General features: G+C 40.9%; 1 protein-coding gene and 1 long non-coding RNA gene across 2 annotated transcripts in view; one reads left to right on the top strand and one right to left on the bottom strand.

The window, feature by feature from the left end:
* Nucleotides 1-27,658, top strand: part of LOC149917673 (uncharacterized) — a 53,159-nt gene that overhangs the window by 11,013 nt on the left and 14,488 nt on the right. The gene's annotated exons all lie outside the window — the stretch shown is intronic.
* Nucleotides 14,309-21,598, bottom strand: LOC149917674 (sex comb on midleg-like protein 2). The gene is made up of 5 exons (XM_090140201.1): nucleotides 21,438-21,598; nucleotides 20,791-20,973; nucleotides 19,653-19,766; nucleotides 15,786-15,989; nucleotides 14,309-15,116 (listed from the first exon to the last, which is right to left on the bottom strand). The coding sequence occupies exons 2-5, from the start codon at nucleotides 20,834-20,836 to the stop codon at nucleotides 15,112-15,114; spliced, it is 369 nt and encodes a 122-aa protein (XP_089996327.1). The 5' UTR covers nucleotides 20,837-20,973; nucleotides 21,438-21,598; the 3' UTR covers nucleotides 14,309-15,111.

The following is a 27,658-nucleotide window of genomic DNA, read 5'->3' as shown; positions in this document are numbered from 1 at the left end:
GGCAATGCAGTATTCTGAAATCGCACGTTCTCGGCATAGCAATTTCGCTATTTCGCTCTCGTGGGTGGACAGCGCCACTCTGTTAACCGCTTCGGAGAGTTTGCAGTTGCTGGCCGAGAAATCGCGGTTCTCCCCGAATGCCGCTTTGTGCCTTCAGCAGCGGTCTCGTCTCTCTCGCATGCCGAGAAAGAGCGACTTCAGCCGGATGCTTTTCTCGGACGAGCGGCTTCTTCTGCGCACATCGCAAAGGAGCGGTTCTGTCTTCTCCTTGTGTCCATGCATTCTGCACTACGCTTCTCTCTCATTCTTAACCCTTGATTCCTAGGGACATTTCGTTTTTCTCTGTTTTTCCGATGCTACTCTTCAGCATTCTGTGACGAACAGAGTAGAAGGGAAAAGCCCCTCTAATAAGGCAGCTAGAAGTTCCAGGAGCGACACACGTTGTGCTTTCAGAGAGGACGTTACAGAAAGTCGAGAGCTGTGGATTCTTTCCTGCGGAGAAAAAACCCCCTGTGTTCAGGCAATGCAGTATTCTGAAATCGCACGTTCTCGGCATAGCAATTTCGCTATTTCGCTCTCGTGGGTGGACAGCGCCACTCTCTGTTAACCGCATCGGAGAGTTTGCAGTTGCTGGCCGAGAAATCGCGGTTCTCCCCGAATTCCGCTTTGTGCCTTCAGCAGCGGTCTCGTCTCTCTCGCATGCCGAGAAAGAGCGACTTCAGCCGGGTGCTTTTCTCGGACGAGCGGCTTCTTCTGCGCACATCCCAAAGGAGCGGCTCTGTCTTCTCCTTGCGTCCATGCATTCTGCACTACGCTTCTCTCTCATTCTTATGCCTTTCCTTTTATTCCTAGCGACATTTCGTTTTTCTCTGTTTTTCCGATGCTACACTTCAGCATTCTGTGACGAACAGAGTAGAGGGGAAAAGCCCCTCTAAGAAGGCAGCTAGAAGTTCCAGGAGCGACACACGTTGTGCTTTCAGAGAGGACGTTACAGAAAGTCGAGAGCTGTGGATTCTTTCCTGCGGAGAAAAAACCCCCTGTGTTCAGGCAAAGCAGTATGCTGAATTCACATGTTCTCGGCATCACAGTTCCGATATTTCGCTCACTCACGTCTAAAGCGGCACTCGCGGTGAGCCGCTTCGGAGAGTTTGCAGTTGCTGGCCGAGAAATCGCGGTTCTCCCCGAATGCCGCTTTGTGCCTTCAGCAGCGGTCACGTCTCTCTCGCATGCCGAGAAAGAGCGACTTCAGCCGGGTGCTTTTCTCGGACGAGCGGCTTCTTCTGCGCACATCCCAAAGGAGCGGCTCTGTCTTCTCCTTGCGTCCATGCATCCTGCACTACGCTTCTCTCTCATTCTTATGCCTTTCCTTTTATTCCTAGCGACATTTCGTTTTTATCTGTTTTTCCGATGCTACACTTCAGCATTCTGTGACGAACAGAGTAGAAGGGAAAAGCCCCTCTAATAAGGCAGCTAGAAGTTCCAGGAGCGACACACGTTGTGCTTTCAAGGAGGACGTTACAGAAAGTCGAGAGCTGTGGATTCTTACCTGCGGAGAAAAAACCCCCTGTTTTCAGGCAATGCAGTATGCAGAATTCACATGTTCTCGGAATCTCAGTTCCGTTATTTCGCTCACTCACGTCTAAAGCGGCACTCGCGGTGAGCCGCTTCGGAGAGTTTGCAGTTGCTGCCCGTTAAATCGCTTTTCTCCCCGAATGCCGCTTTGTGCCTTCAGCAGCGGTCTCGTCTCTCTCGCATGCCGAGAAAGAGCGACTTCAGCCGGATGCTTTTCTCGGACGAGCGGCTTCTTCTGCGCACATCGCAAAGGAGCGGTTCTGTCTTCTCCTTGTGTCCATGCATTCTGCACTACGCTTCTCTCTCATTCTTAACCCTTGATTCCTAGGGACATTTCGTTTTTCTCTGTTTTTCCGATGCTACTCTTCAGCATTCTGTGACGAACAGAGTAGAAGGGAAAAGCCCCTCTAATAAGGCAGCTAGAAGTTCCAGGAGCGACACACGTTGTGCTTTCAGAGAGGACGTTACAGAAAGTCGAGAGCTGTGGATTCTTTCCTGCGGAGAAAAAACCCCCTGTGTTCAGGCAATGCAGTATTCTGAAATCGCACGTTCTCGGCATAGCAATTTCGCTATTTCGCTCTCGTGGGTGGACAGCGCCACTCTCTGTTAACCGCATCGGAGAATTTGCAGTTGCTGGCCGAGAAATCGCGGTTCTCCCCGAATTCCGCTTTGTGCCTTCAGCAGCGGTCTCGTCTCTCTCTAATGCCGAGAAAGAGCGACTTCAGCCGGGTGCTTTTCTCGGACGAGCGGCTTCTTCTGCGCACATCCCAAAGGAGCGGCTCTGTCTTCTCCTTGCGTCCATGCATTCTGCACTACGCTTCTCTCTCATTCTTATGCCTTTCCTTTTATTCCTAGCGACATTTCGTTTTTCTCTGTTTTTCCGATGCTACACTTCAGCATTCTGTGACGAACAGAGTAGAGGGGAAAAGCCCCTCTAAGAAGGCAGCTAGAAGTTCCAGGAGCGACACACGTTGTGCTTTCAGAGAGGACGTTACAGAAAGTCGAGAGATGTGGATTCTTTCCTGCGGAGAAAAAACCCCTGTTTTCAGGCAATGCAGTATGCAGAATTCACATGTTCTCGGCATCACAGTTCCGTTATTTCGCTCACTCACGTCTAAAGCGGCTGTCGCAGTGAACCGCTTCGGAGAGTTTGCAGTTGCTGGCCGTTAAATCGCTTTTCTCCCCGAATGCCAGTTTGTGCCTTCAGCAGCGGGCTCGTCTCTCTCGCATGCCGAGAAAGAGCGACTTCATCCGGATGCTTTTCTCGGATGAGCGGCTTCTTCTGCGCACATCGCAAAGTAGCGGTTCTGCCTTCTCCTTGTGTCCATGCATTCTGCACTACGCTTCTCTCTCATTCTTATGCCTTTCCTTTTATCCCTAGCGAGATTTCGATTTTCTGTTTTTCCGATGCTACACTTCAGCATTCTGTGACGAACAGAGTAGAAGGGAAAAGCCCCTCTAAGAAGGCAGCTAGAAGTTCCAGGAGCGACACACGTTGTGCTTTCAGAGAGGACGTTACAGAAAGTCGAGAGCTGTGGATTCTTTCCTGCGGAGAAAAAACCCCCTCTGTTCAGGCAAAGCAGTATTCTGAAATCGCACGTTCTCGGCATAGCAATTTCGCTATTTCGCTCTCGTGGGTGGACAGCGCCACTCTGTTAACCACCTCGGAGAGTTTGCAGTTGCTGGCCGAGAAATCGCGGTTCATCCCGAATGCCGCTTTCTGCCTTCAGCAGCGGTCTCGTCTCTCTCGCATGCCGAGAAAGAGCGACTTCAGCCGGGTGCTTTTCTCGGACGAGCGGCTTCTTCTGCGCACATCCCAAAGGAGCGGTTCTGTCTTCTCCTTGCGTCCATGCATTCTGCACTACGCTTCTCTCTCATTCTTATGCCTTTCCTTTTATTCCTAGGGACATTTCGTTTTTGTGTGTTTATCCGATGCTACACTTCAGCATTATGTGACGAACAGAGCAGAAGGGAAAAGCCCCTCTAATAAGGCAGCTAGAAGTTCCAGGAGTGACACACGTTGTGCTTTCAGAGAGGACGTTACAGACGTGCGAACTCAGCATAATGCATTGCCTGAAAACAGGGTTTTTTTCTCCGCAGGAAAGAATCCACATCTCTCGACTTTCTGTAACGTCCTCTCCTCTTTTTGGAAGAGAAGGTGAAATTTCCAAGGGAAAAGTGGCATTTCTGGGAGGAGAAAAGTGGGAACCGGTGGGAAAGAAGATCTTGTACTGGAGAGCAACGGTGGTCTTTTTGGTGTGCCAAGTGGTCTCTTGGGGAGAAAACGTGGTAAATAGGGGAGACAATGTCCTCTGGAGGAGTGTCAAGTAGTATTTGGGAGAGCAAACGTCAGGTATTTCTCGGAAACCGGCTGTTTCTGGGAGATAGTAGCAGACTTGGTTGGAAAATGACAGGTGTTTGTGAGAAAGCTGGTATTTTGGGAAAAAAAGGCCGTTTTTTAAAGAATAAGCTGGCATTTCTGGGAGAATATGTGCCATCTTTGGGAGAAAACGGGTGTATGTGGGAGAAAATGTCGTGTATTTGGGAGAAAGCTGGTGTATGTGGGAGAAAAGGCCATTGTGATGGGAGTCAGTGTGATCTTGAGGAGTGGAAAGCAGTATTCTTGAGATGAAACGTGAGGTATTTCTAAGAGTCCTGGTATTTCTGGGAGAAAATGTCTTGTTTTGTTTTATTGTTTTTAATATTTATATATTTTTTATGTTGCAATTTCAAGGAAACACTTCGATAGAAATTGCTTTTAATTCTTTTGGCATACATAGAAGATGCGAAAATGCACATCATATTTTCACATGAATGTAGTAACACAAAAAAAGTTCAAAGCAGTAACTGATACACTCAATTATAAAAGCTGCCCTTCCTGTGCAAGAAATGTAACTCAGCCCTTGGGCTAGATGCCATTCTGTGTCATTGATGTAAACCTGGCGGACAGTACAAATACTCTGAATTTAAAATGGCATGACTAAAAACACTCCATTTTTTTTTTCTTGTTGTCCTTCTATCTCCTACTCTCCTTTCTGTGTATGTTTATTATTTGCCACATTTCTGTGAAAACAAAGCAGGCTCCATTAATAAAAGCAAAAACTGTTTAAGGCCATCCATCTTACTCTTTCTCCTCAAAGGTTTGCTGCCACTTGTTCTATCACAGAGGACTGCAAAACCTCTTTGCTCCACATTGTTACCCTCGAAAGATAAAATGAATAAATTGCTTAAGAAGATGTTGAAAGACTCTTAATGGTGCATTTATGATCATAACATACGTATTTGTGAGACCTAAGGATTTTTATTCATTCTGATTTTGTTCAATGTAAAATCAAGATTAACTTCTTAGATTTTCTGGACATCCTCGTTGTATAAATTCAATTTTTTACTCCTTTACCTTGTACAACTTCTGAAATCTGACAGTAAGAACATTTTTATTTTTGTCTCTAACCTCTTTTTTATTCTTTATCCATCTATTTTTTTTCCCACTATGATGCTTCTTATAACTTTACCAATTACTTTGTGTTCCATTTCATTACGTTATTTATTTTTGCTTTTTCTTTAGGGCAGGATATGTCTACTGCTATGCATCTGCACAGTTCCTACAATGGAGCTTTGATCCTGGTTGGATTGCTTAAGTGCCATTAACATAAACGTGGTTAACAAAAATAGTAGTTTCAGCTTAGTATTTTTCATGCTAAATCAGGTTCAAAACTAGAAGAATAAAAGTTTTTTTGTAAGAAACATAAACATCCATGTTGATTTCATAAGTGAAACTGATTCTGTTTTTGAAGAGCGGAAGAAATTTAAATAATTCATCTGAAAGCAAAGTTCACTTCTGTTTTTATATTCTCAGAAGTGAATCATCAGATTAAACTAGCATGCCACAGTTTAGTGGTAAACCTCTAACACTACCAAATATGTAGATTTTGCTTTAATATCACAGGCAATAGAATGTAATCAACTAACAAACAAAACAAGCAAACAGAAAATTCACATCCAAATAAACCAGAAAGAGGAGTTTATAGACACTCTACAGAACTGTTAGCTGTGCTATGCTTTTCAAAAGCTGGAATTTGTCCTACAGACATCTCAGAAGTTGCACATCTGTCCAAGAAGAATCATTGCACTTTATTTCTACTGTACATGTTTATCTTATATCTTATTCTTCATTACTGTTATGTACTATGCAAAATACATAAAGAAAAAAAGCAGTAATCAAACTATACGTACTGTGAGCAGGGCTTTGTGAAGGCTGCAGTACTGTACAGAAGAAAGCCTTGAACAGATCTATCTCAAATTCAGGGTCATAATACATTTATTTCCTACCCACATTGCTCATGTAATCCACCAACTATTTTAGGAACGCCTAGATTCTTAAAAATACAGAAATTAAAGTGATTTCCTGATCAACCCTTACAGAAAGACACAAGTTTAAACATGAAAGCAACTATGAATGCTTTGGAGAGAAAAAAATAGAATGTAATGTTAATAATCCCTGTAATGTTAATAAGCTAAATAACAGTTTCAAAGTTTAGTATCTTGATGCTTTACGGAGCTCCCATAAAATGGCTCTGAGCCTTCCCTTTCTAATGATTTTGCACACCCACGCAACTTGCTCTGTGGGGATGGAAGATAACAGGATTTAGATCCTTGACACACTGCAATTGATTTAACAATAAATATTGTCCATCCTAGTTTTGGGTTACTATAAGATGAAAGCAAAAATGTATATACTGATCTACTGGTTTTCTTTTAAAAAACATTCATCTGATGCTGAAGGCTAATTCTGTAAAGCTGAAACTTAAATCCCAGCAGAAACAGGTTCCCAGATATTAAAAACAAACAAACAACAACAACAAAAAAAATCATAGAAGTATGTATAATGAAACCTTTAGGCATGTGACAAACTTTGTTTTATATATTATATGATTTCAGAACATCTGTCACACACACTCACAAACTTTCCTTAGAAGGAGAAGCAGAAGTTTAGATGATGATAAAGTTATGTTCTTACCACATTAGAAGGTTCCAATTTCTTCCTTCTAGCAAGGTCAGTGATATTATTGCCATTGTAGTTGATGCTCTCCATACAGCCTTTGAAATTTTTTTCTGCTGTTACAACTTGGCTTCCCAGAAAAAGGCATGCCTCCAAAGGTTATCTTTGAATGTATCAGAAAATGAAAGACAGTTACTGGAGGACAAGGGCTTAGAATTTTTGCTTACTAGAAAAAGAAAGTATCAAACAAGTACTGGAAAAGTAGGAAAAAGTCTATGACTGCAAATATTTTTGGTGGTAAATTGTCTCTGTTATTAGGTTTTCCCAAATACAGAGAAAATATGTATCACAGTTACATATAGACTGTAACGAAGAGAAGGTCTCTAAAAGGAATGCAGTTTTAAATGCTTGGCAGAGCAAAATGTCAGTATTGTTAAGAAACAAGAATTTGTTGGCCAAAGAATGTGCTGTCTGTCTGATCTTGGAGAAGAAAAGTCTGCCTTTCTTTACAAACCTGAATGCAGAAAGTTTGAGAAGTAAAGGTGCCCAGTAAAACCTATTTCAATATGTAGACTGAAACAAACATTAAAATAAAAAAAAAAATCTACTAAATCAAAAGGGAAGAAGGAAAGTGTTGCTTTATGTAGAACATCCATCAGTTTGGTAGAGTGTCAGAAGTGAGAAGTGGTTGGTGGCAAGTAAGGAAAATAATTCTTCTCTATTATGATGCTAAAACTAACTAAAAATTGATGATAAGAAAAGAGAAGCAACTGGCACCTATAGAGAGCTTCCCTGTTATAATATTAGCCTAGAACATGGCTTTGAGAGCACAGGGTTGTCAGCAAAAATGAGTCTGAGGGCAGGAGGGAAAACGTGAAAGAGCAAAAATGTTACAGCATTTACAAAAATACATTGTTGGGGAAAAATAATTCCCTCCTCCCCCTTCACCCCCCTTCCATATTATAGTATGTATATAGTTATCTTAATCAAAAAAGTAACCAAGGAACAAAGGCTATAAAATACAGGTGTTGTGCTGTTTCCTGTTCAATCATCCCTTCCCTAGGGAACAATCTAAATACTAAATACTATTACTAAAATTCTGAAAAATGAAAGTAGTATTTCTGACCCTTATTACTACTTGGGAGAAAAAGGAGATATCATATGAAGGACGTGGAATGGGAAACTCGAAGTTACTGTAGACAAATTGTTGGATAGCAAAAAATACAGTGAGTTGTGGCCAGTTTACCAGGCAAAACGTTTACATATTAAATTGCATGGACAAGACAGTGTTATACTACTTTGCATGCCCAGAATGGGAAAAAGCAGATTTCAATTCAAAACTTAAATATCAATAATAAATGGAGACAATTGTGAATTAATTTCTTTTTTATTTAGTTTAAAAACAAAAACAACAGCACAAAAATGTTTCTAAAAATCTGTTTTTACTCATGACTGGAAAATCCAAATGTGATTTCCATGCATCTCGTGGGCCTGAGATAAAGACAATTTAAAAGGAAAGAAAGAAAAAATAAAGGGGGGGGGGGGGGATGCTATGATGGTAATGTTTAATATTCGTGTGGGGGGTGAAAGGTGTACTTGAGTTGCCTAAGCACAAGCTTCTACTGCTATTGGTGATACCTGGGGTAGTGTGCCTTAGTAACCTCTGCTTTCTGCTTGAGGAGGTATGCATCTCTATGAATTCTCTGCCATTTCTGCCAACACCATGGGAGTGCTGCAGATATCTAGGGGATATATGTATATAAGCTGCTCATTCAGTTTACGTGTTTGTCTTTTTCTTGGATGAGAAATAGTTGCTGTTTATTATTTCCTTAAATGCAACACAAGCATTTACTCATAATATCCAATCTGAGAACACCGTTCTTGTAACTGCTTATGAAAATCATAGATACAGAAATCAAAAGAAACTGTTTCAATCTGCTTGCATTTAAGGAAATAGGAAGTCTCTTTCCACCCTTGCGCATATTTAAGACTGTTTTCTGACAAACTGCTAGCTAAAGGCTTCAGTCTTTCTTTTTGTGCTTACTCCCTCAATGGAATAGCTGAGCTTTTGTAACTGTCCCTACTTTGAAGTTTTCTAGTGGATCCAGGTTGGTTTAAGTATCCTCTATTCCTCACTTCTTTCTTTTCTACCATTTTCTTCAAAAAGGAGCATGTTAAGAACATAAATTTCTATTCTGTTAAGAGTCTTCTCCTGCAGTTAGCTGGTTAGTAAATAATACTTTGCTTTCAGAAGATAGGAAATGGATTTGTGGTCATTCCAGATGTTTCTTATCAGGTAAACTCTCATATGTATGTGTTGGAGAAATTCTAATCAGTTCTTCAGTAAAGGTATTATGAAAGCTCAGACAGACTGTTCTGTCATTATTTACCAAGAGATCTGTCTCTTCCTAAAAATAAACAAGACTTTTTGAATTAGGATGTAATTTCCTTTTAAACTGAAAAATTGGAGAAAGACATTTTCTCAAGGGGGAACTGCAGTGGTTGGAAAGAATCTCTGCAAGTCATTGAGTCTAACAAAGCTGGTTCCCTACAGTAAGTTACAGGAAAACATCCAGATGAGTTTTGAATATCTCCAGAGGAGACTCCACCACCTCTCTGGGCAGTCTGTTCCTGGGCACTGTCACCCTCACAGTAAAGAAGTTCTTCCTTGTGTTCAAATGGAACGTCATTTATTCCAGTTTGTGTCCCCTGCTCCTTGTTCTGTCATTGGGCTCCACAGGCAAGAGCCTGGCCCCATCTGCTTGACTCCCACCCTTTTGGTATTTATAAGCATTGATAATATCCTCTCTCAGCCTTCTCTTCTTCAGGCTGAACAGCCCCAGGTCTCAGCCTTTCCTCATACAGGAGATGCTCCAGGCCCCTCATCATCTCTGTGGCCCTCCACTGGGCTCTCTCCAGAAGTTCTGTATTTCTTGAAGTGAGGAGCCCAGAACTGGACACAGCACTCCAGATGTGGCCTCACCAAGGTAGAGAAGAGAGGGGAGATCACCTCACTGAACCTGCTGGCCACATTCTTTTTAATGCATCCCAGGATACCATTGGCCTTCTTGACCACAAGGCCACATTGCTGGTTTGTGGTCACCCTGCTGTCTACAGGGACACCCAGGCCTTTCTCTGCAGTGCTTCTTTCCAGCAAGCCAGACCCTAACCTGTACTGATACATGCAGTTATTCTTCCCCAGATGTAGGACTCTGCACTTGCCCTTGTTGAACCTCATAAGGTTTTTTCTCTCCCTTTCCACCCTGTCCAGGTCTTGTTGAATGGCAGAAAGATAAAAACTGATCAATGCTTCTTGAGGGAAATTCCCAATGTATTTTAGGTGTATACAAGATTATGTAATACTGTGTGAATGTTGTTATGACTGGGTGACAGTTCACCGATCAGTTCACAGATGTTTTTGCTTCTCACTTGTTTTTACAAAATGTAAATAGTATTCATGAGAAGAGAATGTGATTGACTTCACTTCTTCTAGCAAAATTTTGGCCTTGGAGCTTTGTATCTGTGCAGACTGGAACCATAAGTCAATCACAGAACTTGCCACATCACCATTTGCTTTGGTAAACCATCACCACCCCCTTATTCAATATTCTTGAAGGTTCCCTTTTAAGTGAATTCAGATCTGGTCCAGTTGTGGAACTTGCAGCTTTCAGCGTAAGAATATTGTGAAAAGAAGAAGTATCACTAGTCTGTACAGGACTAACACATTTCATTTTACATATGACATTCTTAACAATAGGCTTTTATTATTCATTCTTTGTCATATATTAAAATAAAGGATGTTTTATTTTCTTTCATGTACCAAACCGTAATACCAAACAGTTCCATTTGTCTTAAATACTCTATACAACTGCAGATAATTACAGCAACATAAAAACCAGCATTATGACATACCTAGAGGGATTCGTTTGACTTGTGTTTGGTTCCCAGGTCCCAAGATGCCAGTATCTGGGAAAGTGGCAAATGGAAATTCAACTGTGCAGAGGAACAGGAAAAAACCCTATATCTGTATATCAGCAATACAGAAATAATTGATAAAATGCTCAGGAAACAAGCTGTGTTTAACCAGCACTGTCCAATCCAGCCTGTTGCAGGGTCCACGACAGCAGTGAGAGGAAAGAGCAGCAGACAAGACTCCTCTGGCTTGTACCATGGTATTAGTTCTAGCACGCTTAAGTTCTGCATTTGAAGTTACATTAGCAAGCCTGATGTGCTTGGCAACAGCACAACATCTCACTCCATATGTAACGTATTTTCTGTGGCAAAGAACTTCTTTGTTCATAACTCACGGACTTTGCATGTTCATAAAAGCTGTTACATACTTTGGAAAGTTCAGGCATACCTTCAATCCTCCTCTGTATTCGATTCCTACTGACTTCATAGTAACTGCTGTTCCCAGCAGAGCTCAGTGACAGCCGGCGCAGGATCGGGGCTGAATTTGAGGTAGCAGTCACTGGCTGAAAGGAATTCCTGTAATATGCTGCACTCCCCGAAGTACGATATTCAGTGGAATTTCGACGGGCTGGGCTTGACAGATTTACTGAATTAAGTGCAGAATCCATAGAGTCCTCAGAAAAGCGATGCTCTTTGGAAGTGCTGTTTTCTTCTATACGTAACGTTTCTGCTACAGAAAACAAAAGCATCAATCTGTTCAAAACGATGGGCTTTGTAGCTTTGTTATTTAATTCCTTGCTATGTTCTCTTGAAGATAATAACAAGCTCCAAGCCTGTTAACAAGTCTCCTGTGAGACAAGACTTACTGAAGAATAGTCATTCTCAAGTAATCACTGGTCCTTTACTACATTAAAAAATTTCCAGTAAAATGTCTAATAGACAAGTTTGAGACAGTCTTCCATAAATCATCTCAGCTGTATATGTTAAATATTATGAGCAGGATGTGGACATAAGGTTTGATTTTTTTTTCATTGTCTGATATTAGCATTAACACATATGCAATCTCAGTCAAGCATTTTCATCATCTTTCTTAATGGTTATCTTCTGAGAATTTGTTTAGGAGTGCATTATGTTTCTATTTTTTATAAATATAAAAAGAATTTTTTAACATAAAAAAACCTCTCATGTTAACTAGCAAATGTTTAATTTGTTCTACACAGTAGAGGGAGTCTCTAACTTCATATGCAAGAGGACAATTATCATCTGTAGATCTCCATATGTTCGGAGACAATAGCCATCACAAAAAACTGAAGAGACTACATGCAGAGCTGCAGAAGGCTGTACATCCTAGACTCACATGCACACTAACACAATACAGTCTGATCACAATGCTGCAACTACGAGTCGTTAAACATCAGTGGGAACACCACTCCATTCTCTCATCATTGTGTGTTCTCAGCTCCACTTGCACTAGGCCAACATCTAGCCTGAGGAAGAAGTTGGAAGCCTGATGCAAAAATCTGCATGAAACAAATGCTGCTTTGGCAAGAGAGTTAAGAGCTGGAAAATATAGCTAACAGGTTCACAGAAGTGTAAACTCCACATTACCATCTTGAAAATTACTCTATGAAAGTTATAAAACATATGCTAGTGGAGCAGCATATTCTTGGGGGTAACTGGTACAATCTGTGAAACAAGTTCCTAGAATATGCTCTTTATTACTCTTCTTATATGACAACTTCCAATAATTTCTTGGGAAAATTCCAGAATTAAATAAAGGAAGAGTATTTTCCACAAACAAAAAACACACAGAGAGCTTTTTAAGCACGTTTAACTTGTTCTATTAGCAATTACGTTCTCTCTCCTGAAGTCTGTATAAAACTGGAGTTTAGTGAAGAACTTGAGGTGTATTTCACAGTTATGATCTTCAGGCAACATTATCCCAAAGTGGAACAAAGACACCCAGAGAACCGGTTCCCTACTTAGTGAATTCAGTAAAGCAAGACATGCAATCCACCATAACATCTTCTATTAAACACAACACTTGTGGCAAAAAGAAGCTTTTAAGTCCACAAGCCCTTCTCTTTCAAGTACACAATCCTCAAGACAATAATGATAAACTTTCTAGTTTGATCTGTATCAAAAAAGCAAAGCAGTGGCTACTGAGGTTTTTGGAGAAAGCAAACTTTTATTTGTCGGCTTGAAGTAGCTGCAGCAACTTGCTAAAAGGAAAGCAATAGCCATCTTTCTATAGAATTTCAGAGATACTAACAGACACAATCAATGATAAGCACTATAATATTAAAGGAAACAAATGAGAAAATTAGATCAGTAGAGAATGAGACCACCAAATGAAGTCTCAGTGCAAGACTGAAAGGCAGAAGTAATACTTCAAATGGCTACAGAAAAGCACTATGAAGGAGTCCAAAACTTGTAGATTGAAACTTCATAAGTTTTTAAAGGTATGATGAAATACTGGAAGCAATATTCCACACCAGAAAGTTTCAACAGGAGTATTTCAGCAAATATCAGCCAACTCCATACAATGTCTTATGAAGGAATCTTTTTATAGTAATCAAGCAGAGATCCCAAATACATCCGTTAAATAATCATTTTTTGTCACTCTTTCCATGATCGCTCAAGACATAAAGGGTTTTAAATTGACTATTTTACAGAAGAATTTAATTGCATTTACTCCAATTATATCCCAGGTTTCTTTCTGATACTACAGATCCTAGTTAAGCAACTGTAAATAGGGATGGCAAAGAGAAACTCTGCTTTGATTCCCAAGACACTAGCATTTGAGCTTAGAATCAGAAAATCATAGAATGGCTTGGGTTGGAAGGGACCCTCAAAGATCATGAAGCTCCAACCCCTCCACCATATGCAGGGCCACCAACCTCCCTATTAAATATTAGACCAGGCTGCCCAGGACCTCATCCAACTGGCCTTGAACACCTCCAGGAAGAGGGGTGTCCACAGCCTCTCTGGGCAGCCTGTTCCAGCACCTCACCATTCACTCTGTAAAGAACTTCCCCTGATACTCAACCTAAATCCTCCCTCCCTCAACTTAAAGCCATTTCCCCTTGTCCTGCCATTATCTTAAGCTTATCTTAACATAGCTCCTCAGGTCACATACACAAGGTGGGAAAACTGGCATACTTCATAGGATGATCATCTTTTAAAATAGGTGTTTCTGTCCAGCAGCTATACTATCCCAATCCACTCCCTTTCAATTCATCTAGCCTCCCTACAAACCAACCCCAACTGCAGTCTTGTTATTGAAAGCACGGTAACAGGTATGAGAGCTGATTCAGAACTGGTGTCTGACAAATACAGTTTTGCAATTAACGGAGCAACAAATGACTCTTTTCCTACTTCGACATGTGGAGCAGATGCGAGTAGTAGAGGGATGGAATGAGAACAAGTTTTTTTCTGTTACAAACAGAATTCACATTCTTACTCTCAACTATTCCAAAATTCAACAGATTTCAATGCTCTCTGATTTAGGTTTTGTAACAGAAAACTGAACATCCCTCATCTGCTTAAGCCTTCAAAGAATGCTTCTGCCACTTCAGTTTTGTTAGATTTGTAATATGGAATCAGCACTCTCTTGACCTTTGCCCTGTGAAATAAATTGTTATGCTGCTCCTTTAATGTATTTCCATCCATTACTGCATGGATGGCATCACATCTGCAATAGAACCCAACATTCACCACCAAGTAACCAATCGATGCCTTGTAAAAAAGGGCTGATCTGAAATAATAAACACATTTTCCTTACTCTGTCTTGTATCTGAACAGGTATTAACCAGACCCAGTTGTACCACAGCACTGGTAAAATACTGAAAGCAGAAGGCACTGCCATGTGATCTTATGCTGTAAGGCAGGCCCTGTAAGTAATAACTGAAGTTTTATTCTCAAGTCAGCACCAGACACCAAGGGTTCATACATGTATGAGTCCCAATTAGGAAGTTCAGCTTTTCAAAAACCAGAGTTAAATATGTTAAAGGCTGCTATTTAATGATTTCACAATGCAGCAAGCTGTTAATGACAGGTAAATTCAGCAGAAGTAGAACTTCCATATGCAGAAGATCATTAACAACATCAAATTTACTACATCTAAGAGCCACTAACAGAGCCCAGTAAGCCATATCAATTTTATCTACAAATATCAGTCTTCCAGAGGTGAGTTTTTGCACACTTGAAATGTACAAAAGATCAATGAATAATTGTCTCACCTGAAGCTGGAAAGCATCAGTTTTTCAAGTTAATTTGGTATAGACTTTCTGCACCGAACGTTTACTGTTTCAAGACCTCAAGAGGAGATGAGCAATTGCTTGCGCATCCGTTGTTATAAGTCTAGATTACAAGTATCTGTGTGTATATGTAGATATACATGCCATAATTATTATGCTTTTCTTTTTCTCTATCTCATTTTTTCCCTCATTTCTCCTCTCCATCTCACTGAGATGGGGGCAGTGAATGAACAGCCACGTGACGCTCAGTGATCTGCTGGGTTAAACCCCAATGCATCACCATATCTTAAAGAACTTGCACGCTGTAAAAGATTTCTTCTTTTAAGAACGTTGCAACAAAACGTTGCTGGCATGCCATACAGAGACTTCCTAGCCTAGAAGGAAAAAAAAAACGTCAAGCAGCAGCTATTCAGTTTGAGATGTAAGGATAATTTATCTGTAGGCATGGCATTAATATGTAGCAGAACTAAACCTATTCCTCAATAGAGGACATCAGAGAACGAACACTGACCTAAGAGACCAGGGAATGTGAGAAAGGAGGAAGCAGCAAATTTAACATGTGGAATCACTTGCCTGGAAGCTAAACAGATTAGCTGGAAACTTTTCACTCACTTGGTTAAGGTATTAAGAACACAAACATTATGTATGGATAAGATTATGAGAATGACTTGAATTAATAAAGCTGATACTCCACTCATACTGAGCTTACTTGACAAATGTATAGCTTGTATAGCTGCAGCTGTTGAGATGCACAAGCTCTGCTTATTACCAACAACCTAACTGTACAGTGTACATGTAATTCAACTTTGCTATTGCTAGACTCTGATTTAAGAACTGTTCAGAAAATCCTGGACTCCCAGTGATATAAAGTATACTCCACCAGGACTATCTTAATAAAGTAGTTCACAAACATACATTCTTGACTATGCTTAAGGAGTTACAAAAGTGATAGAACTGAAGTAACCCGCAGTGAGATTCTTTCTCCCTACCCTAGGTTCACAAACAAGTGAAGAAACAAAAAAATTAGAAACATCTTCACATACCAGTTATCATTTCCCCTCCATGATGGCCAGATTTCAGAAATCCAAAGACTGTTTTGGATTGATAGGCACAATCCACACAAGCTTGTACAGCTTCTTGAAGTACCACGTTGACAGGACCTGGTCCAAAGTGATCTGGAAGCTCCTGAACCTTTTTCTTATCCAGGTGAGGCCCAGAATTTCCATGCTTGTTGACATAAACACACTCTGAAAAAGAACAAGCCATATTTATACAGAATATTTCTACTTTCTTCACACCTAGTGCACACAGAATAGAGACATGTTTCACGTGCTAGAACTGCATTGTTTCTTAAGTCCCAAATTCACTCCCATCTGACCTCTAAAGCCTTTCCGTACCCTGCTAACGTACAATGCTATCACAACCTGCATCTCTACTCACGCAATAGTCCCAGCAAAGCAAGAACTACCGGTACATGCTCTAAACTACCAAAAATCTATTCTTAAAAGTTGTCCTTGCTGCCCTATTTTTTCTCAGATTTGAGACGATACAACAAACCAAACCCTATAGCATACGCCTGCTATTGGTGCCCATTCTGAAGCACCCACACAGCGTTAATAATGTCTGTGCACAATGGTCAGTATCTGCTATCTTCAGCAACCATGCATGTATGATTTCCACACTACAGTTTGACTTTCAGTGCTAAACAAAAGAACAGTACTTACCTGGAAACTGTGCAAAGTGGTTTAAGGCTTATCATGAAAGTAATCAAATAGGACTATTGAAAACAGAGACAATGAAAAACTATCTTTCAAAAGGAACAACAAGGCAGAAAAACATGGAGAAAAGCTGTAACTGAAGGGTTTTTCTTTCTTCTTTTTGGTCTTGACTATCACATGACCAGGAATGCACAAAGACATTAGTACAGGTTAAATCTGTGGTGACTAAGCAGACAATCTAAGTGATACGTAATAGAAAAGACTGCTGCATTTTCTCAGCTGTAGTACCATTCTGGCTTAGTTAGAAGCATAGATTTTAAAAATGAAACATTTCTATGAAGTGCTTCACTGATCTTGTGTCTTCATGCCTATCTGCTTAGTCTCTGATGTCTGCAAATTGGAGGAAGCCGCTTTGTATGAACAAACAAAGATACAAATCAGCAAAAAGAGCTTTCATGACATCTTCTGTCTGACCTCAATAACAGCTGAAAGGTTTATTTTCCTAGGAAACACATAGGTATTTTCCCCTCATCCATCATTGAAGTTGGGATGGAGAAGAGCCTGACAACTTCTATTGTAAAAACAGTTTTTAATTTTGTTTGGGATACTTTTGACATTTAACATAAGTTATGGGCTTTTTTAGAAAGATCTGAGCTTTCAATTGACAACCTACAAATTGTTTCATTACAGAGTTACAAGCCCCTCAACAAGCCAGCTCATTAAGTGGCTTATTTTTGTTTTGCCAATGCTTTTTAAGATACATTTCATTACATTTTCTCTTAAGTTTGCTTGTTTAAAAAATAAGGGAGATATTTCCCCTGATTGCTTTTACTTGGTTTAAATGGACTTGCTTTTTTAATAGAACACTGAAGAGAGACAAAATCTCCATTTTGTGTTATTAAAGTCAAGCGTGCATGAAAGCAAAATATCATATGAGCTTTTAGCTACATCAAATCCCATTTCATACATCAGAGAATGAGACAGAAATGAAACAATTGTACAGTTTCCTCCTTCAGACAGAGCGAAACTGACAGGTTTAGCAGATGTGTTCAAAGTCTCTGTGCCCCAGCACTTCTTGTTTTAATGCAGGCATCAAAATACCAGTTCTACAAAGTAACACTGGCACCTACAAACATCTTTTTAAAAAAACGTAGTAGGTGAGTAAGTTCGCAGATAGTTCATTCACAATCTTGAAGCAGTTTCTTTGAGTAACTGCCAGGTTTCAAACATTTTTTCATCTGTGTCAGCTTTCTGGGACATCACACTGAGTTGTTGTAGGGGTTCATTGTAGTCTATCTTCATGAGATATTTTTATTTTGACATCCTTGCTTCTTTTGAAAATGATGTAATTTCCCTGCAAAAACCTGCAAAGCCATGCATACATGTATGTATGTATATACGTATAAAATATGTATGAAAGCATAAGTATAGCGTATATATAAAAACATGTATGCATGCATGCGTACATACTATATACTGTAGTATATACATACATAACTCTCTCTGTTTCTAAAGAATAACGAGAATTTAAATATTTCCTGGCTTTTGTGACCAATTAATTCAGATTAAGACCCATAAAAGTAAACAAAGGATGATGGGTGTGCCATCAGCAAACAAGCTTGTCACACTGCTGGCAAATGGAAACAGGCATGACTCCTTACTCATTTTTCTAATAATCCTGTGCAGAAATTGTTGGCTTTGCATCCACTGCCGCTAGTTAGGTGAAAGTGCTATGGATCCCTTTAGCTGTAACATTCTGCCATTTTTGATATTAAAATGAATTTGAAGAAATACATCAACTTCATCTATAAAAGGGTTCCAGGATCAAAATGCTCATCAGGGTACAACACGCGTGCCGACTTACTTACAGGGAGATTTCTTATAAGAGAAGCAGGTCTAAGACATCTGTTTATCTCCAATTTAAACAACTTAATTTAGGTAGAATTATGTGTTTTACAGCTATTCACGCAGTTGCTTACTAGAAATATCTGATTTAATTGCAGAGATGTTCTAGACCTAAACCAGGGTCTATTTAAGACAGAGAAAGCTCTGCATTGACAATTTTTATATTTGTTGTGGTTACATCATTGAAGTGAATACATTGTGTTTATATTAAATTGTAAGAAGAACCATTTTTAATAAGCTTTAACATTTTAATTTGATATCCTCTTCTGATTTAAGTGTGGCCTTATGACTCTCCATAGAAAAAGATTATTCTGCCCACACTGAGGCTAAATGACAAAACCCCAGTAACTCAAAAAAAAAAAAAAAAAAAAAAAGAGAAAAAAGAGAAACAAATGACTAATCTCAAAAGCCTTTGGAAATATTATGCAAATATACCACAGCAAGAGAAAGTATCAGATGGGATGAGTCACATCAACAAGTTACCATGGTTTGACAAGTAGCAAAAGCAGAGTAAAACCACTCTTTCCTAAGTCTCTCTGTGAGGTTTAAGCTGACACGCTTCACTTCACATCTGAGGCAGACTACAAATCGGCACGAGCTACTGCACCTCAGCCATGGCACAGGCAAAAGCTTTCCTTGTCCTGGAGCCAGCTGCACAGAGAGGCTCTGCTGCTCTGGTCCCTACCACGGCTGCATTTTATCCAACCCATTCCTGTGCTCATCTGAGCCCACGATGAGTCAGTGCAGAGAAGCTAACTGCAGATATCTCCTAGCTTTGCCAAAATGTTTTCTGTGCTTCCCTGGGTCAGCTCGTCACCTCATCAGCAGGGAGGCTTGGGATGCACTACACGGACAAGGAGGCAAGGAGAGCAGGAGCAGAGCAACTTCTAGGGGCAGCTAGCCATACATTCAGTTAAACTGTACCATCAAAACACATCCTTGCTCTTACAGTCATTAGCCCAAACCAAGAGTTATTAGAGTTGCTTCCTAATCCTTATCTCCTAATCCATTTCAAGGGAATTGTTTTTCTACTAAATAGCCATACAGGAAGCTTCAAATGTCACCTATCTGCCTGAGTGATTTCACAAAAAAGACTGACATGTTTAGGAGAAAGACTTCTTGAACTTGCAGTAGATCGTCCATAAGCACAAAATCCATGCCACTGATCAATAAATATCTCCATTCTCAGCTGTCAAGGGCTATAGACATACCAGAGAAATACACTATACTCAGTCCTTTTGACTAACATACGTAATCCTCATATGTATTACAACACAATGTAATCACCTTCAGATGGATGAGCATCACTCCTCGGAAGCTTAGGGGAAAGGGGAGCTGTGTATGGTGGAGAGTCCTGAGAGTATCGTTTAACACTTCCGTTTTCATGTATTTCTTCTTTTGCTGCGAAAAGGAAAGATATCACCAATTTATTATGGTATAAAAATGCTCACAGGGAAAGTCAAAGTACAAAAGCAAAAACATACATCAAGTCATTCACCAGGTAACAAATCCATTTCACATAGAATCGGTCATTCAATACAAACTTCAAAAGCTGAAGTAACAGCTTAGTTTATACTATCATCATCCAAATTTCCAAATTTAGGCTACTTTCCTGAAAAGTATTAAAGCAAATGACTTTTATTTGATGAAATGAAACAAATACAATTTCTCTACTGGAAAAAAACAAAACAAAACAAATAAAAACCGAAATACCAAAGCCACCACAATATTTTCTAAAGCAGCACCTCTAAGACTGAAACTGCATTGATGTCAAAGTTTTCTCAGCTATGGCTCCTGATAACCCTTGGACCGGGACTCGTAATACCAGCACTGCAAGCCATTTGATGGGAGACCCTGAGCATGTTATTTCCCTCTCACTCTATATACCCCCAGAGTACCAAAACTCACATAAAATGTCACAAGCAGCCAGCTGCAAAACCCACCTTCTCTACTAGACTGTATGCTGCAGAATTTAAAATTTTGGAGCCGCCACTGAGCAAGGTGAACAAAGAAGGAAGAAAAGAGTATTTAATGTTGTAGGATAGGCTGAACTGAATCATCTCTCAGAGCAAGCCCCTTCTTATAAGGTAGTAAGCATCTTTCTCCAAGGTTATTTTATGATTCAAACATAAATTGAACAGGCAAAATGTGAAGTTTTGAGTCTGTTCTTTTAGTAACCCAGTGGTACAATTCCTACTTGACCACAAGAAAGAGTTAGCAGAACAAAATGATCTCTGCACATGTGGTATGAGCTATCCCAACCTGCCACAGCACTTGTGCTCTGGAACGAATCCTCTAAGAACTGAAGAGTATTCATTTCAATCAATTAAAGTTATAGCAAAGCAGATTAAAATGTTAAATTTCATAAAGTAACCACACTTATCAAAAATATCAGTACTTGTAAACAACAGCTGTTTGATAGTACCTGGTTTGTTCCTATCGTACTCCGTGGGACTATGTGCACACCCCATGTAGGGGCTGAAAGGCTGGCTACTGAAAAGATTATCGCATTGGAGACTGTGGCAGAGTTTCTCCAAGAAACGTAGGACAAACGATGCACTGTTTACAGAAGGAAGATTGATGGCATGCTTCTCCCCATCAAAGGAAGCTGCGAATAAGAAGAAGCGCGGCTATACGCATAAGAAGTCGCGCGGCTCTGCCCTCGCAACTCCCCCCGCCCCGCGCACGGAGGCGGCCCCCAGCCGCAGCCCCCAGCCGCTCCCCCCCTCGCGCAGCGCCACTCCGGGGTGCCGCCTGCCGCAGCGACGGCGGCGGGGAGCCCTCGCGCCCAGAGGCGGCCTTCCCGGGGTCTGCCCTCTCCGCCCCCCTCCCACCTACCTGAGGGCAGCCGGCATCCGTCCGCGCGGCGGCGCAAAGCCGGTGGTACCGCGCGCGCGCAGCCTGCCTGCCTGCCTGCCTGCCGCCCTCCCTCGGACGAGGGTCCCCTTAGACGAAAGCACAGCCCCAGCCCGGCCGCTACCGCGAGGGACCGCGGCCGGAGCCCGGGGGCCGCGAGGAGGGAGGGCTGAGCGCCCGGTGACAGGTGAGGACGGCCCCCGCGCCGCTCCCTACCTCGCGCCGCTCTCCTCGCAGCCGGCGGCTCGCTTACCCTCGACCGCCGCCGCCCCCTCGCTCCGTTCCCCCGCCCTAACGCGGCGTTCAACGCGGCCCCGCTAGCCGCGAGGCCCCGCCCCCCGCCCCGCACTGACGGCTCTCTCCGCCAATAGCGAAGAAGACGGCCGTCCTCGAGCTCCGCCCTCACCTCCTTCGACCAATAGGAGCTATCCGTGGTGCTGCCCCTCCGCCTTCCCGGCAGGCTCGGTTGGCTCGCAGCTGCCAAGGAATTTGAATACTGCTCTGTGCCAGCTCTTACAACCAACGTGTCTGGTGAGAATATTTAGAGTAGTGTAGCATGTCATGTTAATTGCAAGTTCATCACAGCAAGACATCACTCAGTCTTCCCTGAGTAAATGTAATGTAGTTTGTTCAGTGTCTTCCAAAGGCTGATTGTTTTATAGAGTCTGTGGGATTTTCTATACACTGTATTCTCAGCTATTATCTGAAAATGTAATGGCAAAGTCAAACTGCCTGGAAGATGAGGATTTGACAGAGTCAACTTCTTTGAAGCCCCTGTCAGAGCTATTATGTTCATTCTAAATTCCTGCTAACCTGCTGCACTCAGTAGAAACTAGATAGTAGCTGAAAACAAATTCCAAGACAAGTTTCCTCTTCTGTTTTTTACTGTCAACACTTGGCAGCATTTTGTTTATTCCCGGTAGTTACTTAAGCCCATTCTCTGAATATTTGTGCACATGTCATAGGTTAAGCGTATGCTCAGCTTCACTGATGTTGCTTATGTGGAAGTGCATGCAGGCTTGGGGCAGCTGTGTGACTCCAGTTAGAGATGAAGAGATCTTGGGCCTGTCAAAATGCACGACATCTCATATAGCAGACAGATGATTTTAAGCTTGCATATTAATTGATATTTCAAATTCATGTTTTTCATACTAGTTGGCAGACTAGTGCTGGCAGCTATCAAGTATGTTCTGTATTGTTAGAATATACTCTGTGAATATAGGGGATGGCTACACATTTGTGACATAACTTGCTTTTTATGTTAGTTATCAGCTGCAATAATAGTAAGTTTAATTTACGTGTAATACTCCTCATTCCAAATATATATATACACTCACATTCCTGAAATGTCACTAGGATGAAGTGGTGTAAAATTTAGATTTTCTTCTCTCTTTATGACACTTCTTTTTTTCTTTCACTATACCTTCCTTGCTTTAATGACATTGCTGCGTTATCTTCTTTAAAGCACTTGGAGGGAGAATTTCAGCCCAAAATAAGCAATGGTGTTAGGTGCGAGCATTTTATCTTTCTTTGCGAGTTGGATTCCGGTCTCCTCCTATTTTTTTTCTCCCATGCTGTTAATCTGTAGTGTTCACAAGATTGTCACTGCTTGTTTGCTTAACCTCTGCAAACATATTTCCAGCCTTTTTTGGAAGATGAGGCTGGAGCTGACAGTTACTTTAGCAGAGTCCCTTGTGATAGAACAAGGAGAAATAGTTCCAAACTAAAAGGGGGGAAACGTAGACTTGATATTAGGAAGAAGTTTTTTGTGATAAGGGTGGTGAAGCACTGGCACAGGTTTCCCAGAGAGGTGGTGGTGGGTGCCCTGTCGCTGGGAACATCAAGGTCAGGCTGGATGGGGCTGTGAGCACCTGATGTGGCTGTAGGTGTCCCTGTTCATTGCGGGGGAGTTGGACCAGATGGTCTTTAAGGGTCCCTTCTAGCTTAAACCATTCCGTGCTGTGTTCCCCATTCCAGAATGTTGTTATCTACCTACATCTTTAAGATTTAAAAAAAGAAAGAAAAGCCGCAGAAGAAAAAAACACCGCTGAACAAGCCTGTCACCAGAACTAAGCCTAGTATGAAAACACCTACACTGAGTCTATGCTCACTTGAGAAGTTTCATACTTTAAAAACTTGAGCCTACCTTATGGACCTTTTCACACGTTCCTGATCCATCTGCTTATCTAGCATAGCTTCTCCTCCATCTCTTCACACAGTCCTGTGCTGCTGAAATGCAAACCGCCTTTGCAGTTCCTTTAATGGGTAGTAATCTTTCTACTGTACGTTTTCTGTATTTGATACAACACAAGATTTGGGTTTTTTTCCTTTCTCTTTGGCATTACAAAGAGATTTGTAACGTACAAAGGATGTTTTAAATTACATGCCATTATAATGTTTTTAAGCAGACATTATTTTTCTACTTAAGTTTGAAATCTTGTTTGGGTACAGCTTGTGTTCCAAGATGGTTATTTATGGAGCATGATAACTGTACATCGTGATGTACAGTCAGTGCAGCATTGATCTGGCAAGCCTCTAGACTGAAGCTACTAATTCATGTGGTATTGCCTTTTATAAAATGGAAAACCTTGAAGAGTGAAGCGGCCAGTGCTGATGGAGTGTTTGGTGGAACAGGTAGGACTTGGAAGTCTTAATTTGGTTTGAGAGGAGCATCTTATGCAGCCGCTCCATCTGTCCATCCATCTGTCCACCAGCTCATCCTCCCACCCTGCCAGTAACTTCTGAACCACTTGGTCAGTTTTTGGGAGAGGGGCAGTGTTCTCCAGCTCTGGTGAGCCATGCAGGTCTGATGGGAAGAGGCGAGTGGTTAAAGATGGGACAAGAAATGGGGATCACTGTGTGGGTGGGACTGTGTGGGTCTGCACTCAGATTCTAGTAACGTGTCCTTATGTTACTTGCTGCTTTTTGCCAAACTGCTGGGCAAGGTGAAGGTAGTAAGGAAAGCGGAAATGTTGTGAAGTTGATAATAATTTGGGGATGTTATTCTAGAAAGCAAGTAAGGGTATACTCGTGGGTGGATGTGGGATTAAGAGCTGTGGAAGCGTAATGCAAGTCTGTAAAGAGTTCTTATGTTTAAAGGAACTGTAGGAAGGGTGCTCGCTTCAAATCTACCATGAAGAGCAAGGAGTAAGGAGAGAACTGTAGGTGGAATGTCATTTGATGTACGTGGGTAAGAGGTTATACATATTTCTGTCCCTGGTTTTATAGGGTATGAACTTGATGCAGAGGAAGAGTGGCAGCCAAGACGTGCTTTTCAAACTGAGAACCTCATTTGTAGAACAGGGGTGGGTAAGCACAGTGATATGAGTTGGAATCACTGAACTGTTTCTTGGAAAACATGGAGGGCTGAAATGGCACGTACAGACACCAAATTGGTTGCTCGACTTTCTTTAGAAACTACTTTTAACACAGTTATAAATAAAAACAAATTTCAGTGTGAAGATGCCAGCATGGGATACACACAGTAATAATAACAAAGCAGTATTTTCAGAAGGCAAACCTTGACTTTATTTTCCTAATCAAATAGCTGCTCCTATTGTTGGGAGCTCATTAAACGTTTCACTAATTCTGTACGTATTGATGTTTTAGTTGCCTGAAGCCCTGTGAATGAAAAGCATAGTTGAGAAACATGACCTTACTTCCTTTACTTCTGTCAACATAGTTGGTTTTTAGTTGTTTCTGCTGGCTCAAATTGGAAAAAAAAACAACCCTGCATGTGTACTTGTAATTAATTTATTTGAAATTCAGGATTGCTTTATCTATAAGTTCAGAGACTGAGAGATGTTTGGTATCTTTTTTGTTGTTTTTCTTGTGGGGTAAATAAAATTCATTTATACAAATCATTCTAAAATAACAGTGGCTAAAATTGTGTTGCAAAAGTGTCTGGGTGAGGGGAGATAGGGAAATATTTGTATTAAGGCCAAAGTCTACTCGACTTTGATTCTACAAAGTACTGAACAACCCTGCGAGACCGGGAAGCCTATCCTGTATTTTTCCACACCAGTAAAATGGGTGACCTTTTGTGTGACTGTTCCAGTTATATTCCCTTAAAATAACGTTAGAGCTATTGTTGGGTGTTTTCAGTGAAAATGAAATGGCAGACCAGGCTCCTCAACTTGCTCTTCTTCAAAGAAATTAGCAAAAAGGACCCGCGCTGTCCTTCTAAATAATTGGACTACATGGAGCTCCAAAGCTAGTGGGAAAAGGTGGTTCAACTACAAAAAAAATATGAATAAATGATTTCACTGAACATATTTTCCAATTTTAACATCAACAACTGTATAACTTTTAAAATGGCACTTCTTACAAACACTTTGAAATATTCCGATTTTTTGCAGAACTATGAGAACAGTAGTTTTCACTTTGTGACTATCAGCCTTTTTTTTTAAGAGTTTTCTGATGGTGCTTGGGATTTAATAGCACTTTTTGCTTGCTTCCTGGTTATGATCATTTGATTGGTGAGCTCTCCTTGCCTTGTGAAGGACAGCATAGCTACAGAAGAAGCCCCCTCTAAAAAGCTCAGGGTTTTGCAGCACCCTGTGCACCATTACCAACTCAACAGCTATAGAGATCACCAGATGTGGGGAATGACTTGCACTATATAGGTGGATGGTGTAGGGCATGTAATGCTTGAAAATAATGAATGTAGGCTTGTACTGTAAAACCATCTGGGTAGAGGTAGTGTAATGGGACTCGCATCCTAATTAGTGCCTGTGGAAGTAGCTGTACAAATTTGTGGAGTTCATGCTGTACGTGTAAGTTACCAAATGTAAGCAATAGAAAATTTATGAGTATAACCAGTAAAAGAGAAAATGGTATTTTTCCTGACCTTAAAGTTCAAAATATGCTGCTGAGAATTGGATTTTGGAGGCTGTGTTGCGGGAGTGGAATGAAAGCAGAGAGAGAAATGGCCTCTTCTTGCTGGGCGTGCTTACAGGTGTCTCGTCAGCTCTGGAGTCCTGATGTGTGAGCACAGTGCACTGGATCCTGTCAAAGAGCCCATGCCTCGTACTCAAGGCTTCTCAGCCTCACAGTCCAGCACACAGTTTTGATTGCCACGGGGCGCGGATCTCCTCTCCTGCTGGACGGGAAGCTGCCTGAGCTTGCTGTAAGGCCCATGTATTGGATTATGTGGTGCTCAGCAGTACCTGTGCCACTCTGCCAATGTGTGAGGGGATGTATCATGATAAAGGTTTTAACTAGGGAGCTGCAGATTGAATTTAATGTTCAACGTGTGGGACTTGATGGCTCTGTGTGTAGCACATATATTTGGGTGATGTTAATTTATGAGCTCTCTTTATCCTTTCCAGTCCACCTGTGAAGCTGAAGTAATTGGATTTTATTTAAGGCGAAATGATAGATGAACATGAAAATGGACCTCTAGAATCAATTACTTGTCTGAGATGGATAGCAAATTTTTTCTAACTTGCTTTTCCTTGTCTGTTAGACTGTACAGTTTTACTGGGGAACGGCAGGACAGATTAAAAGAAACTGATGGTTGAAGTCATATTCTTATTGTATGGCAGACGAGAGATAAAGATTCTTTGCCAAAAAAAAACCCCAAACAAACAAACAAACAAACAAACAAAAAAACATTTGAATGTGATGTGAATTGCTTAATGTCTGTCAGTGCCTGGTACTTGTGTGGAACAGATTTTCACTGTGATGCTACAGCAGAAGTGGCATCGTAGTATGCTTTAACTTGGAAGCTAAATCCAGAAGAAAAATGTCAAACGCTAAAATTTATTTTAATCTATAACATCAGTAGTATGCAAATGCTTTTGTCTAGATGTACTTTGCAAATGAAAGCAGAAATAATATCGCTGTTAGTGCAGAATGTGATAACGTTTACATTCTGTGATGCTAATGGCAGAACTGCAAACAATGCTGGGCAAATAAGAGTTCTAGGCTTGAGAATTTCCTCTAGTGCCTGCTTTAAGATGGAATATCAGGGTTGAAAATATGCTGTAGTCTTAACATGAATTAAAATGTCCTTTAGTTAAAAAAAATATATATAGAAGTGGTCTCATTTAATTACAGTTAGGCAGTCGTAGGATTGTTTTGTTATTGTCTCCAGAATTAATGCTGGAAAATGCTGGATAATTTTAATACAATAGTAAATCTTTTCTGTCTTTCATATGGAATGTTTAAGAAACGGAAATGAAGGTATCATGGAAACAGCTCATTTTCTCTCAGTTGTTTTCTGGGGAATTGAAAGCGCTTTTTGACAAAAGCCATATCTTATATGGATGTTTTTTCTCTTTAAACAAAATGCATGAACTGAAGACAAATGTTCCAAATGGTACGTGGAATGCTACAGTACAAAAAGAGACTTTTAAAATCGCTTTGAAGAATGTTTTCTGCTGCAGTAAGATCAATACCATGTTAAAAGGTGAAGAAGCTAGTTAAAAATAAGG

Source organism: Phasianus colchicus, chromosome 5, assembly GCF_987193195.1.
Source record: "Phasianus colchicus chromosome 5, bPhaCol1.hap1.1, whole genome shotgun sequence".
In the NCBI taxonomy this organism is placed as follows: domain Eukaryota; kingdom Metazoa; phylum Chordata; class Aves; order Galliformes; family Phasianidae; genus Phasianus; species Phasianus colchicus.
The sequence above is the reverse complement of the archived record's forward strand: the minus strand, read 5'-3'. Positions and strand labels throughout refer to the sequence as shown.

What these genes read in the sequence shown, in the direction of transcription:
- LOC149917674 (XM_090140201.1), bottom strand. Translation starts at nt 20,836, where the DNA reads ATGGGGTGTGCACATAGTCCCACGGAGTACGATAGGAACAAACCAG. An exon ending in GTACGATAGGAACAAACCAG is followed by an intron (nt 19,767 to 20,790) that starts GTACTATCAAAC and finishes TCCTTTTCGCAG; the next exon opens with CAAAAGAAGAAATACATGAA. An exon ending in TGATGCTCATCCATCTGAAG is followed by an intron (nt 15,990 to 19,652) that starts GTGATTACATTG and finishes GTTCTTTTTCAG; the next exon opens with AGTGTGTTTATGTCAACAAG.